At 48.6% G+C, this 19900-nt stretch overlaps 1 protein-coding gene across 2 annotated transcripts in view; it reads right to left on the bottom strand.

Annotated features, from left to right (window-relative positions):
* Positions 1 to 19900, bottom strand: part of si:dkey-122a22.2 — a 181392-nt gene that overhangs the window by 27102 nt on the left and 134390 nt on the right. For both annotated transcript variants that reach the window (XM_038809979.1, XM_038809980.1), the window contains one exon: positions 694 to 790. In XM_038809979.1, the coding sequence (XP_038665907.1) occupies positions 694 to 790 (97 nt within the window). The remainder of the gene's footprint in view (positions 1 to 693; positions 791 to 19900) is intronic.

Here is a 19900-nt window from a genome sequence, read left to right as displayed (position 1 = left end):
TTTTGTTGAAGCCAGAAGCTTATTTGACAATCATAATTTCTTCTGTGGAGGTCATAACATATATTTATAGATTTAAAACACACAATTCCCTGATTTTTCAGTTAAGAGCTGTCAAACAAATAAAAAACGGAACCTAAAACCAACTAAGACCTAAAACCAGCGCAAAAAAAGCAGTGTTTTATTTCATAAAATACCCCTATTAAATTCTGTAATAACTCCAAGAGATGCGGAGCGAAAGGCCAAACTGGTTTATTTTAAACTGAAAATAAAGCCGTTACCACTGCACATAAACAAATAACCCAGCCCAGGACTATCGGGCACTGCCGGTCCAGGTCTGGAAGCTACATTTAAAGGCCCCAGTTGAGCGGGCCTCCGCCTGCTCACCACGGGAATTTGTATTCTACGAACTCCATGGGGAGATCAAATGCAATCACCCATGGGCCTCATGCGGGTTATCGTTAAGTCAAAAATGCCACCTAATTTTAGGAGTTTTATGTCCCCCATGTCCCTTGGGGAAACTATTGCCATGCAATCCCTTCCAGGTATTCGCTGTTTCATAGATAAGCTATTGTACAAGTCAAACCAAAGCCTGCTACAAATGGATTTCTACTGTGCATTCAAATGTATTTTCCAATTCTCAGCAGGTTAAAAGGATAACATTGTGGTCATCATTAATTATAATACAGTACTTGCCTTATTCAAAGAGTCAGGAAGCTGTTCATCATAATGATCTCCTGTGATCACTGTTACAGTAGTTGTGCTGGACAGTGGTTTAAATTTCAAAATGTCTCTAATAAGAAAGAATTGGAAAATGTAAAGATGCAGCATCATCTACAAGAATCTATGCTTGAAAATCTTCAGGTTACAATATAATATTTCAAAGGGGGATTCATTTCATAACCATTTTCCTCCTCTCTTTACTTCTAAGTTGCCTTGAATAATGCAACTCTTACTGGTAATTAATAGTTTCATCAGGCAAATTGAAAGATAGATCACCATATTTTCCATGAATATCACAACTTTTAGATTGTATCCTAAAACTCTGCTAACAAGAATGATTCAAACAAAATGGTCAAGAATGATCCAAACAAAATGGTCAATACAATCTTCTACCTGGTAATCTGGTACCTGGAACAATCTTCTACCGAGGGCGGCATGGTAGCACAGAGGTTAGCACTGTTGCTTCACAGTGCCAGGCTCCGGGGTCGATTCCCGACTTGGGTCATTGTATGTACAGAGTCTGCACTGTCTCCAATGTCTGTGTGCGTTACCTCCCACAGACATAGAACATAGAACGATACAGCGCAGTACAGGCCCTTCGGCCCTCGATGTTGCACCGACATGGAAAAAATCTAAAGGCCATCTAACCTACACTATGCCCTTATCATCCATATGCTTATCCAATAAATTTTTTAATGCCCTCAATGTTGGCGAGTTCACTACTGTTGCAGGTAGGGCATTCCACGGCCTCACCACTCTTTGCGTAAAAAACCCACCTCTGACCTCTGTCCTATATCTATTACCCCTCAATTTAAGGCTATGTCCCCTCGTGCTAGCCACCTCCATCCGCGGGAGAAAGCTCTCACTGTCCACCCTATCTACTCCTCTGATCATTTTGTATGCCTCTATTAAGTCACCTCTTAACCTTCTTCTCTCTAACGAAAACAACCTCAAGTCCATCAGCCTTTCCTCATAAGATTTTCCCTCCAGACCAGGCAACATCCTGGTAAATCTCCTCTGCACCCGTTCCAAAGCTTCCACGTCCTTCCTATAATGCGGCGACCAGAACTGTACGCACTCCTCCAAATGCGGCCGTACTAGAGTTTTGTACAACTGCAACATGACCTCATGGCTCCGGAACTCAATCCCTCTACCAATAAAGGCCAACACACCATAGGCCTTCTTCACAACCCTATCAACCTGGGTGGCAACTTTCAGGGATCTATGTACATGGACACCGAGATCCCTCTGCTCATCCACACTACCAAGAATTTTACCATGAGCCAAATATTCCGCATTCCTGTTATTCTTTCCAAAGTGAATCACCTCACACTTCTCCACATTAAACTCCATTTGCCACCTCTCAGCCCAGCTCTGCAGCTTATCTATGTCCCTCTGTAACCTACAACATCCTTCCGCACTGTCTACAACTCCACCGACTTTAGTGTCGTCTGCAAATTTACTCACCCATCCTTCTGCGCCCTCCTCTAGGTCATTTATAAAAATGACAAACAGCAATGGCCCCAGAACAGATCCTTGTGGTATGCCACTCGTAACTGAACTCCATTCTGAACATTTCCCATCAACTACCACTCTCTGTCTTCTTTCAACTAGCCAATTTCTGATCCACATCTCTAAATCACCCTCAATCCCCAGCCTCCGTATTTTCTGCAATAGCCGACCGTGGGGAACCTTATCAAACGCTTTACTGAAATCCATATACACCACATCAACTGCTCTACCCTCGTCTACCTGTTCAGTCACCTTCTCAAAGAACTCGATAAGGTTTGTGAGGCATGACCTACCCTTCAAAAACCATGCTGACTATCCCTAATCATATTATTCCTATCTAGATGATTATAAATCGTATATTTTATAATCCTCTCCAAGACTTTACCCACCACAGACGTTAGGCTCACCGGCCTATAGTTACCGGGGTTATCTCTACTCCCCTTCTTGAACAAAGGGACCACATTTGCTATCCTCCAGTCCTCTGGCACTATTCCTGTAGCCAATGATGACATAAAAATCAAAGCCAAAGGCTCAGCAATCTCTTCCCTGGCTTCCCAGAGAATCCTAGGATAAATCCCATCCGGCCCCGGGGACTTATCTATTTCCACCTTGTCCAGAATTGCCAACACTTCTTCCCTACGCACCTCAATGCCATCTATTCTAATAGCCTGGGTCTCAGCATTCTCCTCCACAATATTATCTTTTTCTTGAGTGAATACTGACGAAAAGTATTAATTTAGTATCTCGCTTATCTCCTCAGCCTCCACACACAACTTCCCACCACTGTCCTTTACTGGCCCTACTCTTACCCTAGTCATTCTTTTATTCCTGACATACCTATACAAAGCTTTTGGGTTTTCCTTGATCCTACCTGCCAAAGACTTCTCATGTCCCCTCCTTGCTTGTCTCAGCTCTCTCTTTAGATTCTTCCTTGCTTCCTTGTAACTATCAAGCGCCCCAGCTGAAACTTCACGCCTCATCTTCACATAGGCCTCCTTCTTCCTCTTAACAAGAGATTCCACTTCTTTGGTAAACCACGGTTCCCTCGCTCGACCCCTTCCTCCCTGCCTGACTGGTACGTACTTATCAAGAACATGCAATAGCTGTTCCTTGAACAAGCTCCACATATCCAGTGTGCCCAACCCTTGCAGCCTACTTCTCCAACCAACACATCCTAAGTCATGTCTAATGGCATCATAATTGCCCTTCCCCCAGCTATAACTCTTGCCCTGCGGGGTATACTTATCCCTTTCCATCACTAACGTAAAGGTCACCGAATTGTGGTCACTGTTTCCAAAGTGCTCACCTACCTCCAGATCTAACACCTGGCCTGGTTCATTACCCAAAACCAAATCCAATGTGGCCTCGCCTCTTGTTGGCCTGTCAACATATTGTGTCAGGAAACCCTCCTGCACACATTGTACAAAGAATGACCCATCTAATGTACTCGAACTATATCTTTTCCAGTCAATATTTGGAAAGTTAAAGTCTCCCATAACAACTACCCTGTTACTTTCGCTCTTTTCCAGAATCATCTTCGCCATCCTTTCCTCTACATCCCTAGAACTATTAGGTGGCCTATAGAAAACTCCCAACAGGGTGACCTCTCCTTTCCTGTTTCTAACCTCAGCCCATACTACCTCAGAAGAAGAGTCCCCATCTAGCATCCTTTCCGCCACCGTAATACTGTCCTTGACTAGCAGCGCCACACCTCCCCCGCTTTTGCCCCCTTCTCTGAGCTTACTAAAACACCTAAACCCCGGAACCTGCAACAACCATTCCTGTCCCTGCTCTATCCATGTCTCTGAAATGGCCACAACATCGAAGTCCCAGGTACCAACCCATGCTGCCAGTTCCCCTACCTTATTTCGTATACTCCTGGCATTGAAGTAGACACACTTCAAACCACCTGCCTGAACACTGGCACCCTCCTGCGAAGTCAAATCTGTGCTCCTGACCTCTATACTCTCAATCTCCCGTACCCCAAAACTACAATCCAGGTTCCCACGCAGACGTGCTTGTTAGGTGAATTTGATATTCTAAATTCTCCCTCAGCGTAGCCGAACAAGCGCCGTAGTGAGGCAACTGGGGGATTTTCACAGTAAATTCATTGCAGTGTTAATGTAAGCCTACTTGTGACACTAATAAAGATCATCAATTCTTTCACCTGCCACCATCATACACCCCCCACTTCCAATCATTGCTTATAGTTATAATTCTCCGTTCCAAGGACTGATCCCACCTCCTGGAAACAAAGTGTCCAGTCGAATATGCGGCTTCAGGATCAGACTCATCAGCCATGCAAGAACCCACAGAACTAATGACCAGTAACACAGAGTTTCTTAGGTGAACATTCATACTCGTTAGCAACGATCGCCAAAGAAGAATTCTCCCATCTGACAACATCCTCTCCAGTGTGATCATATCCTTTCTGTAATGCGGTGACAAGGACGCAGGACTCCAGCTGTGGCCTAACTAGCGTTTTATTCAAATCTAGCCTCCTTTCTCCTGTATTTTATACTTTGGCTAATAATATTATTGCCAATAATAGAGGGTAGTATTCCATATGCCATATTAACCACCTTATCTATCTGTTCTTCTATCTTCAGCAATCTATGGACATACACTCCAAAGTTCATCAACCATTTATTGTGTATTTCCTTGACATGTTGGCACTACCAATCCGGTCCTCCTCATCTTTCTGCCGGTCACCCATTCCGTTGCATAATCTTGAACTTTGGTTGACCCTTCTCCTCCCCCTCCCCCACCCACTCCCAAAGCAGGTCACCACATAGAAAATAGGAGCAGGAAGAGGCCATTCGGCCCTTCGAGCCTGCTCCCCATTTATTATGATCAAGGCTGATCCTGCCTTCCCCCTCCCCCCATGTCCTTTGATCCTCCTCTTTCCAAATGCTATGGGCGGAATTCTCTGCAGGGGGCCGAATTCGTGAAGGCTGTCGTGAACTCGGCCGAGGTTCACGACGGCCTCGGAGCCCGCTGCCCACACCTAATTCACCCCCACCCGGAGGGCTAGGAGCGGGCCTCCGTCTTTCTCGGCAGCGACCTCGTCACACCGAGAATGTGAAGTCATCCGCGCATGCGCGGGTTGCCGGTTCCAACCCGCGCATGCGTGGATGACTTCATCGCGCAGACGGCACGAACCCGTGCATGCGCGGTGGCCGTCTTTCTCCTCAGCCGCCCGGCAAGACGTGGCGGCTTGATCTTGCCGGGCGGTGGAGGGGCAAGAGTGCATCCGTTTTGGACGCTGGTCCGACGATCGGTGGGCACCGATCGCGAGCCTGTCCCCTCCCGAGCACAGTCGTGGTGCTCCCGTCCCAATCGGGCCCCTAGATGCCCCATCTGGCGCCCGTTTCACGAATGCAGCAACCAGGTGTGTTTGCCGCCGTCGTGAAACGGGCGTGAAGGGCCGGCCGCTCGGCCCATCGGGCTCGGAGAATCGCCGTTCGCAGTGAAAAACAGCGAGCGGCGATTTTTCCGAGCCGGGGGGGGGGGGGGGGGGGGGGGGGGGAATCGCGGGGGGCGCCGGGGGGGCGTAAAATATGTCGGGGGGCCCTCCCGCGATTCTCCCAGGCCACGTGGGGAGCGGAGAATCGCGCCCAGTATCTAATTACTTCTTGAAAACAGTGTTTTTGCCTCAACTTCTTCCTGTGGTAGTGAATTCCACAGGCTGACCAGTCTCTGGGTGAACAGATTTCTCCTCATCCCTGTCCTAAATGGTCTACCCCATATCCTCAGATTGTGACCCCTGGTTCTGGACACCCCCACCATCAGGAACATCCTTCCTGCATCTACTCTGTCTAGTCCTGTTAGAATTTTAGAGGTTGCAATGAGATCCCTCCTCATTCTTCTGAATTCCAGCAATTACAATCTTAATTGACTCAATCTCTCCACTTACGTCAGTCCTGCCATCCCAGGAATAGGTCTGGTAAACCTTCTCTGCACTCCCTCTATAGCAAGAACATCCTCCCTCAGATGAGGCCAAAACTGCACACAATATTCCAGTGTGGCCTCACCACGGCCCTGCATAATTGTAGCAAGACATCCCTGACATGTACTCAAATCCTATCGCTATGAAAACCAACTGACCTTCTTTGCCGCCTGCTGCACCTGCATGCTTACATTCAGCGACTGGTGTACGAGGACACCCAGGTCTCGTTGAACATTCCCCTCTCTTAATTTATGGCCATTCAGATAACAATCTGCGTTCCTGTTTTTGCTATCAAAGTAAATAGCCTCACTGCATTTGTCATTCATTTGCCATTTCACTCAACATGCCCCAATCACGCTGATGGATCTCTGCATCCTCCTCACCACTCACCCTCACACCTGGCTTTGTGTCATCTGCAAATTTGGAGATATTACATTTAGTTCCCTCATCTAAATCATTAAATATATATTGTGGCGGCGCTGGACCCTCTCCACAACCAGAAAGCCAGGCTCACGACTGCTGGGACCACACGTGGCATGTGTCGTCGGGAACTTGGCCAATGAGAGGCAGAGCATCGCGGGTGGACTGGCTGATGCCACGCCAATGCCGTTGCGGCTGCAGGCGCCCCGATGACGGCGCTTTGGTGGAGGAGGAGCATAGCGAACTGGCTTCAAACCAGCGCCTTCCCGGATTCCGGTGTCAGAGAACATTCGCCGCCCAATCGCCGATTTCGGTGTTGGGCTACGGAGAATCCCGCCCAGGAAGATTTTTTGTTAATGAAACTAGAGACAATGAAAGCACTTTAAAAGGGAAAAAGATCATAATTGAGACTATCAATGGTGAAATTGCAGAGTAGAAGTGAAACACTGAATTATTTTGCTTTTTTAAAAAAGTTTGGATGAGAACACTAAGAGCTTCTGCAATAAGAGGTTAATGGAATTCTACCAGGAGGTCATATAAAGTGAAACAAGTCATCCATTTCATTGATAATAATGAGCTCTGTACTTTAAGATAACCAGCTAATTTCTATAGACTTGTATGTGATGGTTTGCCTGCCACCTTTCCAAATGTGGAAACCATTTGGAAGATCTTTTTAACAATACTGCCACAAATGCTTCCGGAGAATGTTCTTTCTCTGTATTGAAAATTCTGAAAAATTATCTGTGAAGTATGATGAGTTTGGAACATTTGACAAGTTCAGAAGTACTGGCAAATGAAAATGCACCCTTACAAGATTTTACACACGATTATGTGACTGATAAACTTTGTGAAGAAAACAGCGCAGAAGAAAAGCCATCCAAGTTGCCATGGATTGCAAATCGCAAGAAAATCTAAAAAATCTGTACCTCTACCACAATCTCCAGTCCAGTTCTGTTCTTCAAGAGAGAACATAGACTGGTCTGATATAATGGCTGATTATAGTTATAACTGATGAGTAACCGCCATACAAGTAACCACCATCCCCCATCTGTGTGCTACGGTGGTTAGCACAGTTGTTTCACAGCTCCAAGGTATCAGGTTCGATTCCCAGCTTGGGTCACGGTCTGTGAGGAGTCTGCACGTTCTCCCCATGTCTGCGTGGGTTTCCTCCGGGTGCTTTGGTTTCCTCTCACAGTCCAAAGACGTTCAGGTTAGGTGGATTGGCCATGATAAATTGCCCTTAGTGTCCAAAAAGGTTTGGTGGGGTTACGGGGATAGGGGTGGAGGTGTGGGCTTAAGTGGGGTGCTCTTTCCAGGGCCGGTGCAGACTCGATGGGCCAAATGGCCTCCTTCTGCACTGTAAATTCTATGATCACTCTTTACTGGCCTTCAGAAAGTCTCTTCTTACACTTTTGGACAAATAAAGAATGGAATCCTTCCAAACCGTTGGCAGCAAAGCCACTGATATTAGACTTGGACTGGACATTCCACTTCAGTGGAGTATTTGCTCCTGCACTGGGCTTTTTCTGGCTCATTCTGTCCTTCACTGGCCTGTGTTGCAGTCATACCATGGGTAGCAGAGGTTAGCACTGTTGCTTCACAGCTCCAGGTTCCAGGTTCGATTTTCCACTGGGTCACTGTCTGTGTGGAGTTTGCACGTTCTCCTGTACCTGCTTGGGTTTCCGCCGGGTGCTCTGGTTTCCTCCCACTGTCCAAAGATGTGCAGGTTAGGTGGATTGGCCACGCTAAATTGTCCTTAGTGTCCAAAAAAAGGTTAGGTGGGGTGGCTGGGTTATAGGGATAGGGTGGAGGTGTGGCATTAAGTAGGGTGCTCTTTCCTTGGCAGCACGGCAGCGCAGTGGTTAGCACTGCGGCCTCATGGCGCTGAGGTCCCAGGTTCAATCCCGGCTCTGGGTCACTGGCCGTGTGGAGTTTGCACATTCTCCCCATGTTTGTGTGGGTTTCACCCCTACAACCCAAAAGATGTGCAGAATAGGTGGATTAGCCATGCTAAATTGCCCCTTAATGGGAAAAGAATGAATTGGGTATTCTAAATTTATATAAAAAAAAGTAGGGTGCTCTTTCCAAGGAAAGGTTCAAATTCGATGGGCCAAATGGCATTCTTCTGCACTGTAAATTCTATGATATCATCAGTTCATTTCTCCATCCCGGTTTTTATCAGCCAGTTCTTGTTTGCCCGCCTCCAAGACACAGAGATCTCAATATTGACCATTTCTATCATCATGCTAACACCATGTTGGCTTGGATTTCAATTTATTAATTTGTACAGGCTTATTGTTTTCATAAGTTAAAGAGCACTATAGCAGTTTGTCAAGCAATGATTTGGGGTTTCTGTGCCTTGCATGGTGACAGCTGAGGGTTGGCGGGTTCATTCGGTGTGAGGCTTGACATTGGGGTGGGCCACCACATCACCAAGGGGCGGGTTACGAAGTGGGGCCCCCGTAAAGAGGGAGAGCACGTGACCCCCAGAAGTGTAAATCCGCCTCTGCTTTAAGATATGTGCATGCACAGCAATGCGTCAATCTGGGATGCACCATGCAGAGCAACAAACAGGCCAGGTACAAAGCAAAAATAGAGGCTACATTGCAGATTACATCAGACTGTAATAAATCATTTCATATACTCTTTGTTGAGGTTTTGTTTTTGATTACATCCCTGCCATCAAAATAACGCTTAGCAATTATCCCCATCTTCAGTGTTATTCCAGCCATGAAGGGTATTTCTCCATCTCCGATGTCACAAAGAATAATTGATCCTTGCAGTCTTGATTCCGTGTTTAGAAACCTTCTTTGACAGAGAAATTGCAAGTGAAAGTTGATTTTTGTGAATATATAACTAAACATATTCTTTCACAGGATTCACATGCAACATAGTCACCATTATACATTTAGAGCTGACTGATAACCAGGAACTAGAAAGGGTCTCCAGCTGAATGCCTTGGGATTGGTTGATTCACTCCGATGAGAGACGCAATTTTAAAAATTCAGATGCAATAAATGTATTAAATTAACCTCTCCGTAGCTTTTTCTTTTTTTTTTAAGCAAAGCCTGGAACTTCTCTATCAATTGTCAATGTTATAATTTCTTTTTTAATACATTCATTCTTTCTCATTACTATGGTTGACCTAAAATACAGCCCAGAAGCAAATCATATGATAGAGGTTACAAATTTTGTTTGGGGTTGCCACAGATTTTCATAATGCTCACATTTTAAGTAACTTGGTATCTTATCTTCTCACAACAGAATCACATTTAATCAATGTGGGTTCCGTCGTTTTCACAACTTCATTCCTGAATATCTGCCTTTCCAGATTGTAAGGACCAATACTATGGAGAATAGCTATTACGTTTTGGCATTCTTATAACCTGGTTCTGGCATGAGTGAGGCACGTTGAACAGTGCCACTTCACTTGCACCCTCTGGGATATACTTCCCAGACACACGAATGCTGGAGTTTTTCTGCCGTGTGAAATTGAATTGTGCACGTGCAGAACAATGTTCCTTTTGTTTTGATCGTAGCCAGTCATGCTTAAACTAACTGAGTGACACCCCTTGGGCTGGAGGTGTAGAATGGGACTCTTGGTAGTAAGTAGATATAAAGATTCCTGGAATGCTGCTTCTGCACCAGTCACTACACTGGATCCGCCAAAATGTGTTGCGTTGAGCCAAAATTGGGATAGAACCACAGAAAAGCTATGGCACAGATAAAGAAGTCATTCAGCCCAATGTGTCTGAGCCAGCTGAAAAAAAACTAATAATATAATAAGCTTTATTGTCACAAAAAGGATTACATTAACACTGCAAATGAAATTACTGTGAAAAGCCCCTAGTTGTCTCATTCCGGCACCTGTTGGGGTACACAGAGGGAGAATTCAGAACGTCCAAATTACCTAACACGTCCTTCGGGAGTTGGGAGGAAACTGGAAAACCAGGAGGAAACCCACGCAGACACAGGGAGAACGTGCAGACTCCACACAGAAAGTGACCCAAGCCAGGAATTGAACCTGGGACCCTGGCACTGTGAAGCAACAGTGCTAACCACTGTGCGACCATGCCGTCCTCTAGCAGCCCATTGTAATGCCCACCTTCCAGCATTTGGTTCGTAGCCTTACGGGCTATAGCACTTCAAGTGTAGATCCAGGTACTTTTAAATTAGTTGAGGGTTTCTGCCTCAACCACCAATCCAGCTAGTGAAAGACAGACACCATTCACCCTCTGGATTGAAAAGGGTTTCCTAACATCCCTCAATCCTTTTGCCGATCACCTTAAATCTGTTCCCCCTGGGAATATACTTCTCCACAAGGGGAAACAAGATTTTCCTGTCGACTGTGTCTCGGCCCCCTCATAATTTTCTACATCTCAATAAGATCACCAATGTAGTGTCCTCTGTTCGAAGGAAAACAACCTACCCAATCTTTCCTCATGGCCGCAATTCTCAAGAAGTGTCAATCTCCTTTATGCTCTCTCCAGAGCAATTATGTCCTTTCTGAAAAGTGGTGACCTGAATTGTTAACGGCTGTGGCTAGCTCCACATTCAGACTGCACTCACTTACTCTACCTTCTCAATATCCTCTCCATTTATTGTGCATGCTCTTGCTTTGTTTGCCTTCCCACAATGTATATCCTCACACTTCTCCAGATTGAATTCTATTTGCCAATTTTCCGCACACTCAACCAAACTGTGGATATCATTCTGGAGTCCACATCTCTCTGCTTCGTTATCAATAGGTCCCATTGGAGCATCAGTAGTGGAACTGGTGTGTGAACTTGCTGTTTCACATTATAGTCTTTGTGCGAAATAAAAGAGACAATAGCATAAATACCATGTAACATCATGTGAAAATTTGTGGTGAACAACTGTTCTACAAACTGGAGGAAGTTATATACTGCGGCTCCCCAGGGGTTGGTATTTGAACCACTGCATTTCCTTGATCGATATTAACGACCCAGACTTGGGCATGCAAGTCAAAATTTCAAAATTTGCAGTTAACACAAAACTTGAAGGCATTGTGAACTGTGAAGATAGTGACAGATGTCAAGAGGACCGGGGCAAGCGGGTGGATTGGGTGTACAGGAGCAGATGAAATTATGTGCAGGATTCTCGGTGAACCGGTGGGGTGGACAACTCCGGCGCGAAGGAGTGGCGTGAACCACTTCGGCGTCGGGCCGCCCCAAAGGTGCGGAATCCTCTGGAGTGGTTTGCGCCACACCGGCCGGCGCGGATCGGGCGTGCCACCACGCCAACCGGCAGCAAAGGGTCTCCGCCGGCTGGCGCGAGTTGGCGCATGTGCGGGAGCACCAGCGTGTGCTGGCGTCATCCCAGCGCATGCGCAGGGGGTTCATCTCCGCGTCGGCCATCACGGACTGTTACAGCAGCCGACGCGGAGGAATAGAGAGCCCCCACGGCACAGGCCCGAATAGAGACCCCATTAATGTCCACCCCCCCTTCGCACCACATTGCCTCCCCTATCCATCACTCCACCAATCTCCCTGGCCGCGTCTCGCTTACTGTAGCCACCTGGGGTGACCACTGCCCAAACACAAAAAGGAAGATTGCAAGGAATGCAGGGAAAATGGACATGTTGTAAAAAGCAAGCAGCTTGCAGAGCGCTTGTATATTTGGACTGCTGCAGAAACCAGTTTTGGCTGTTGCCGAAACCAGACAACACTATGAAAAGAAACAAGTTAACATATTAATGAGGCGATACCGGGCGATCCCCAGGCACAAAAGAAACAAGTTAACACTAATCGATACATTCAATAGAAGGCCAGACTTTTCGGCGCCAAAGAAGCCCAAAACAATAAGTCCCAAGAACCGCCCCAGTGATCGAGATACTGCCCCGTTATTGGGGAATTCAAATCAATCGATTGGGAAGAGACTCCATCGATTGAGAGAGTATAGAGGGTCCGCCCAGGTGGGCACAAGACCCTGAGAGGAGTATAAGACAGAGACCGCGACCCCAGCTCGCTCTCTCTGCCAGCCTCTCCTTGACCAGCCAGCCCTTCCAGCAGAACACCGTTGTAACAGAAGAACCTTGAGGAGGAGGGGTCTGGACAGCAGCCGCCAACAAGTAAGTGTCACAACGCACGCTGCGGGAATAGACACTCCTGACCCCTTTAGACCATAACTACTGGAAGCCTGCGGACCCAGGACAAAGCTAGAAGTCGTTGTTCCCTGATCCGGCAGTCCCCTTATCTAGATAAGTATTTGGCTTATTAGTGGTAGGATTAGCCTAGTCTTGTAGTTTTATATGCATAGAACATAGAACATAGAACGATACAGCGCAGTACAGGCCCTTCGGCCCTCGATGTTGCACCGACATGGAAAAAAAAAACTAAAGGCCATCTAACCTACACTATGCCCTTATCATCCATATGCTTATCCAATAAATTTTTAAATGCCCTCAATGTTGGCGAGTTCACTACTGTTGCAGGTAGGGCATTCCACGGCCTCACCACTCTTTGCGTAAAAAACCCACCTCTGACCTCTGTCCTATATCTATTACCCCTCAATTTAAGGCTATGTCCCCTCGTGCTAACCACCCCCATCCGCGGGAGAAGGCTCTCGCTGTCCACCCTATCTAACCCTCTGATCATTTTGTATGCCTCTATTAAGTCACCTCTTAACCTTCTTCTCTCTAACGAAAACAACCTCAAGTCCATCAGCCTTTCCTCATAAGATTTTCCCTCCATACCAGGCAACATCCTGGTAAATCTCCTCTGCACCCGTTCCAAAGCTTCCACGTCCTTCCTATAATGAGGCGACCAGAACTGTACGCAATACTCCAAATGCGGCCGTACCAGAGTTTGGTACAGCTGCATCATGACCTCATGGCTCCGGAACTCAATCCCTCTACCAATAAAGGCCAACACACCATAGGCCTTCTTCACAACCCTATCAACCTGGGTGCCAACTTTCAGGGATCTATGTACATGGACACCGAGATCCCTCTGCTCATCCACACTACCAAGAATTTTACCATTAGCCAAATATTCCGCATTCCTGTTATTATTTCCAAAGTGAATCACCTCACACTTCTCCACATTAAACTCCATTTGCCACCTCTCAGCCCAGCTCTGCAGCTTATCTATGTCCCTCTGTAACCTGCAACATCCTTCCGCACTGTCTACAACTCCACCGACTTTAGTGTCGTCTGCAAATTTACTCACCCATCCTTCTGCGCCCTCCTCTAGGTCATTTATAAAAATGACAAACAGCAACGGCCCCAGAACAGATCCTTGTGGTACGCCACTCGTAACTGAACTCCATTCTGAACATTTCCCATCAACTACCACTCTCTGTCTTCTTTCAACTAGCCAATTTCTGATCCACATCTCTAAATCACCCTCAATCCCCAGCCTCCGTATTTTCTGCAATAGCCGACCGTGGGGAACCTTATCAAACGCTTTACTGAAATCCATATACACCACATCAACTGCTCTACCCTCGTCTACCTGTTCAGTCACCTTCTCAAAGAACTCGATAAGGTTTGTGAGGCATGACCTACCCTTCACAAAACCATGCTGACTATCCCTAATCATATTATTCCTATCTAGATGATTATAAATCGTATCTTTTATAATCCTCTCCAAGACTTTACCCACCACAGACGTTAGGCTCACCGGCCTATAGTTACCGGGGTTATCTCTACTCCCCTTCTTGAACAAAGGGACCACATTTGCTATCCTCCAGTCCTCTGGCACTATTCCTGTAGCCAATGATGACCTAAAAATCAAAGCCAAAGGCTCAGCAATCTCTTCCCTGGCTTCCCAGAGAATCCTAGGATAAATCCCATCCGGCCCCGGGGACTTATCTATTTTCACCTTGTCCAGAATTGCCAACACTTCTTCCCTACGCACCTCAATGCCATCTATTCTAATAGCCTGGGTCTCAGCATTCTCCTCCACAATATTATCTTTTTCTTGAGTGAATACTGACGAAAAGTATTCATTTAGTATCTCGCTTATCTCCTCAGCCTCCACACACAACTTCCCACCACTGTCCTTGACTGGCCCTACTCTTACCCTAGTCATTCTTTTATTCCTGACATACCTATAGAAAGCTTTTGGGTTTTCCTTGATCCTACCTGCCAAAGACTTCTCATGTCCCCTCCTTGCTCGTCTCAGCTCTCTCTTTAGATCCTTCCTCGCTTCCTTGTAACTATCAAGCGCCCCAACTGAAACTTCACGCCTCATCTTCACATAGGCCTCCTTCTTCCTCTTAACAAGAGATTCCACTTCTTTGGTAAACCACGGTTCCCTCGCTCGACCCCTTCCTCCCTGCCTGACTGGTACGTACTTATCAAGAACATGCAATAGCTGTTCCTTGAACAAGCTCCACATATCCAGTGTGCCCAACCCTTGCAGCCTACTTCTCCAACCAACACATCCTAAGTCATGTCTAATGGCATCATAATTGCCCTTCCCCCAGCTATAACTCTTGCCCTGCGGGGTATACTTATCCCTTTCCATCACTAACGTAAAGGTCACCGAATTGTGGTCACTGTCTCCAAAGTGTTCACCTACCTCCAGATCTAACACCTGGCCTGGTTCATTACCCAAAACCAAATCCAAAGTGGCCTCACCTCTTGTTGGCCTGTCAACATATTGTGTCAGAAAACCCTCCTGCACACATTGTACAAAGAACGACCCATCCAATGTACTCGAACTATATCTTTTCCAGTCAATATTAGGAAAGTTAAAGTCTCCCATAACAACTACCCTGTTACTTTCGCTCTTTTCCAGAATCATCTTCGCCATCCTTTCCTCTACATCTCTAGAACTATTAGGTGGCCTATAGAAAACTCCCAACAGGGTGACCTCTCCTTTCCTGTTTCTAACCTCAGCCCATACTACCTCGGAAGAAGAGTCCCCATCTTGCATCCTTTCTGCCACCGTAATACTGTCCTTGACTAGCAGCGCCACACCTCCCCCTCTTTTGCCCCCTTCTCTGACCTTACTAAAGCACCTAAACCCAGGGACCTGCAATAACCATTCCTGTCCCTGCTCTATCCATGTCTCTGAAATGGCCACAACATCGAAGTCCCAGGTACCAACCCATGCTGCCAGTTCCCCTACCTTATTTCGTATACTCCTGGCATTGAAATAGACACACTTCAAACCACAGACCTGAACACTGCCGCCCTCCTGCGAAGTCAAATCTGTGCTCCTGACCTCTCTACTCTCAATCTCTCGCACCCCAAAACTACAATCCAGGTTCCCATGCCCCTGCTGAATTAGTTTAAACCCCCCCAAAGAGTACTAACAAATCTCCCCCCCAGGATATTGGTGCCCCTCAGGTTCAGATGTAGACCATCCTGTCTATAGAGGTCCCACCTTCCCCAGAAAGAGCCCCAGTTATCCAGAAATCTGAATCCCTCCCGCCTGCACCATCCCTGTAGCCACGTGTTTAATTGCTCTCTCTCCCTATTCCTCATCTCACTATCACGTGGCACGGGCAACAACCCAGAGATAACAACTCTGTTTGTTCTCGCTCTGAGCTTCCATCCTAGCTCCCTAAAGGCCTGCCTGACATCCTTGTCCCCTTTCCTACCTATGTCGTTAGTGCCAATGTGGACTACGACTTGGGGCTGCTCCCCCTCCCCCTTAAGGACCCGGAAAACACGATCCGAGACATCACGTACCCTTGCACCTGGGAGGCAACATACCAAACGTGAGTCTCTCTCGCTCCCACAAAATCTCCTATCTGTGCCCCTGACTATTGAGTCCCCAATTACTAATGCTCTGCTCCTCTCCCCCCTTCCCTTCTGAGCAACAGGGACAGGCTCCGTGCCAAAGGCCCGTACCCCATGGCTTACCCCTGGTAAGTCGTCCCCCCCACAAGTATCCAAAACGGTATACTTGTTACTCAGGGGAACGACCGCAGGGGGTCCCTGCACTGACTGCTTCTTCCCAGTCCCTCTTACAGTTACCCATCTATCTCCAGTCTTTGGTGTAACTACTTCCCTGAAGCTCCTATCTATGACCCCCTCTGCCTCCCGAATGATCCGAAGTTCATCCAGCTCAAGCTCCAGGTCCCTAACACGGTTTTTGAGGAGCTGGAGTTGGGTGCACTTCCCACAGATGAAATCAGCAGGGACACTGACGGCGTCCCTCACCTCAAACATTCTGCAGGAGGAGCATTGTACTGCCTTCCCTGACATCCCCTCTAGATTAAAAAAAAACAAGAAAAAGAAAAAGAAAGGAAGAGCTTACCTGATATTACCTCAAACCCTGATCCTGCTGAAAGGTAAGCAAATTTAAAGGCACTCACTCACCTTCACGACAGGCCCCTGCTCCCGCTTCCCAACCACCGTGGGGTGGGGGGGTTGGTTAGAGGAGGAGGTAGGGTGGGAAACACTCACACAGTGTTTCGGGTTTAACTGTCAGTTGCCAACAGCCCTTCCACAAACCACCTTCAACTTAGGCTGACCGCATTGCTCGTATGCAAATTTCCCCAGAACAGCTGATCAGTAGCTCTGCTCTGCTGCCCTCTGCTGGTTCAGTAGATTACTGTAATATAATAAACGTGTCTTGTTTGAACTTACTAATTGGTGTATGGTTTTTTTGCTTTGAACTTGACCTTGAAACTTGTGGCGGTATCTTAACGATACCTGGCGACTTCAAAGCTAAGTAACGAAACAAGCCAAATTGAGTGTTAAGCACACTCACCCAGAACGAGCAACATTACGGAGCTGATGCGCCAGCATCCTAGTAGCCTTCTTCCCATATTCATACACCGCTCCCTTGCCTTCCTCCACTGAGCTCCCGCCTTTCCGGTGGTCAGCAAGTCGAACTTGGCCTGAAGGTTACATCGCTCCCTCAACAGTCCCGCCTCCGGAGCCTCCGCGCATCTCCTATCCACCCTCACCATCTTCCCCACCAACCTCTCCCTCTCTCTTTGCTCTCCCCTCTCCCTATGGGCTCGGATGGCAATCAACACCCCTCTAATCACCGCCTTCAATGCCTCCCAAACCGTCCCCACCCGGACCTCCCCATTATCATTGGCCTCTAAGTACCTCTTGATACACCCCCAAACCCGCCTGCCCACCTTCGCATCCGCCAGCAGTCCCACCTCCAGGCGCCAGAGCGGGCGCTGGTCCCTCTCCTCCCCCAGCTCAAGGTCTACCCAGTGCGGGGCATGGTCCGAAATGACTATGGCCGAATACTCGGCATCCTCCACCCTCGAAATCAGCCCCCTGCTCAGGACAAAAAAAGCGATCCGGGAATAGGCTTTATGCACGTGGGAAAAAAATGAATACTCCCTGGCCCTCGGCCTCGCGAACCTCCAAGGATCCACCCCTCCCATCTGGTCCATAAACCCCCTCAATACCTTAGCTGCCGCGGGCCTCCTGCCCGTCCTGGACATGGATCGATCCAATGCGGGATCCAGCACTGTGTTAAAGTCCCCCCCCAGTATCAGGCCCCCCGTCTCTAGATCCGGAATGCGGCCCAACATGCGCCGCATAAAACCCGCATCGTCCCAATTTGGGGCATAGACATTCACCAGCACCAACCGCTCCCCCTGCAGCTTGCCGCTCACCATCACATAGCTCCCTCCACTGTCAGCCACCACCTTTGACGCCTCAAACAACACCCTTTTTCCCACCAGAATCGCCACCCCCCGATTTTTTGCATCCAGCCCCGAATGAAACACCAGGCCTACCCAGCCCTTCCTCAGTTTAACCTGGTCCGCCACCTTCAGGTGCATCTCCTGGAGCATAGCAACGTCCGCCTTCAGCCCCTTCAGGTGCGTAAACACCCGGGCCCGTTTAACCGGCCCATTCAGCCCCCTCACATTCCAAGTAATCAGCCGGATCAGAGGGTTCCTGCCCCCCTCCCCTGCCGACTAGCTATAACCCGTCCCCTGCCCGCCCCAGGCCAGCGCCCCCGCTCGGCCCGTTCCCCATCCCCCCCCCAGGCTAGGACCCCTCCTAGCCGCGTTACTCCCTCCGTAGCACTCCCGTGAGCCAGCTAACTTCTGCTGACCCTGGCAGCTCCCGCCACACCTCCGACCCCTCCCAACGTGGGGCTACTTCTCCTCCCCCAGACCCATCAGCAGACCCTCCTCCTCCCTCCCAGAAAAAAGCCCGCGCTTCTCAGCTCCGACCCGGCCCCATCCACCCTCAGCACGGGAAACAGAAGAAAATCCCGCGCTTTCCCTCTGCCCGACCCCGCCCATGCAAAAATACAGCATCCCACCCACCCCAGAAACAGCACACAAACAGCTTAAAACAGCATGAAACAGCATAAAACAGAGACCCTTCCCACCAAAACTTAACACAGTTATTTACAAACCACCAACCTCAGTCAGAGTCCAACGTCCCGGCCTGCACAAAGGTCCACACCTCCTCCGGGGACTCAAAATAAATGTGCCGGTCCTTGTAAGTGACCCACAGACGCGCCGGCTGTAACATGCCAAACTTCACACTCTTTCTGTGGAGCACCGCCTTCGTCCGGTTGTACCCGGCCCTCTGCTTAGCCACCTCCGCACTCCAGTCCTGGTAGATCCGCACTACCGTGTTCTCCCACTTGCTGCTCCGCTCCTTCTTGGCCCACCTAAGCACGCACTCTCGGTCAACGAACCGGTGGAACCGCATCAGCACCGCCCGTGGCGGCTCATTCGGCTTCGGCCTCCTGGCCAGTATTCTGTGGGCTCCCTCCAGCTCCAGGGGCCCCTGGAAGGACCCAGCTCCCATCAGCGAGTTCAACAAAACAACCACATAGGCCCCCAGGTCTCACCCCTCCGTGAGGCCCAGGATCCGCACATTTTTCCGCCTCGACCGGTTCTCCATCTCCTCGAACCGCTCCCGTCACTTCTTATGGAGCGCCTCATGCATCTCCACCTTTACCGCGAGGGCCGCGGCCTCATCCTCTCTTTCGGAGGCTTGTTGTCGGAGCTCCCGGATCTCCACCCCCTGGGCTGTCTGCGTCGCCAGCAGCTTGTCCATATTCGCCTTCAGCGAGTCTAGCAGCTCCACTTTTAGCTCCTGAAAACAGCACTGGAGAGTCTCCTGCTGCCCCTGTGCCCACTGCCTCCATTCCTCGAGGCCTCAGCTGGCCGCCATCTTGATTCTCTTCCCCCGCTTTTTCTTAGGCGCTGCCACCGCTATTCTGCTGGCCCCACTCCTGGTCAAGACCATAGACCACTGGGGATCCACTGCAGACACCTTCCCACGTCGGGAACCGTCAAGCAAGTACCGCTGGGGGCCCTTAAAAGAGCCCAAAAGTCCGTTCCTGGTGGGAGCTGCCGAACGTGCGGCTTAGCTCCGCATAGCCG

This window comes from Scyliorhinus canicula, chromosome 10 (genome assembly GCF_902713615.1).
Source record: "Scyliorhinus canicula chromosome 10, sScyCan1.1, whole genome shotgun sequence".
Lineage (NCBI taxonomy): Eukaryota > Metazoa > Chordata > Chondrichthyes > Carcharhiniformes > Scyliorhinidae > Scyliorhinus > Scyliorhinus canicula.
The sequence above is the reverse complement of the archived record's forward strand: the minus strand, read 5'-3'. Positions and strand labels throughout refer to the sequence as shown.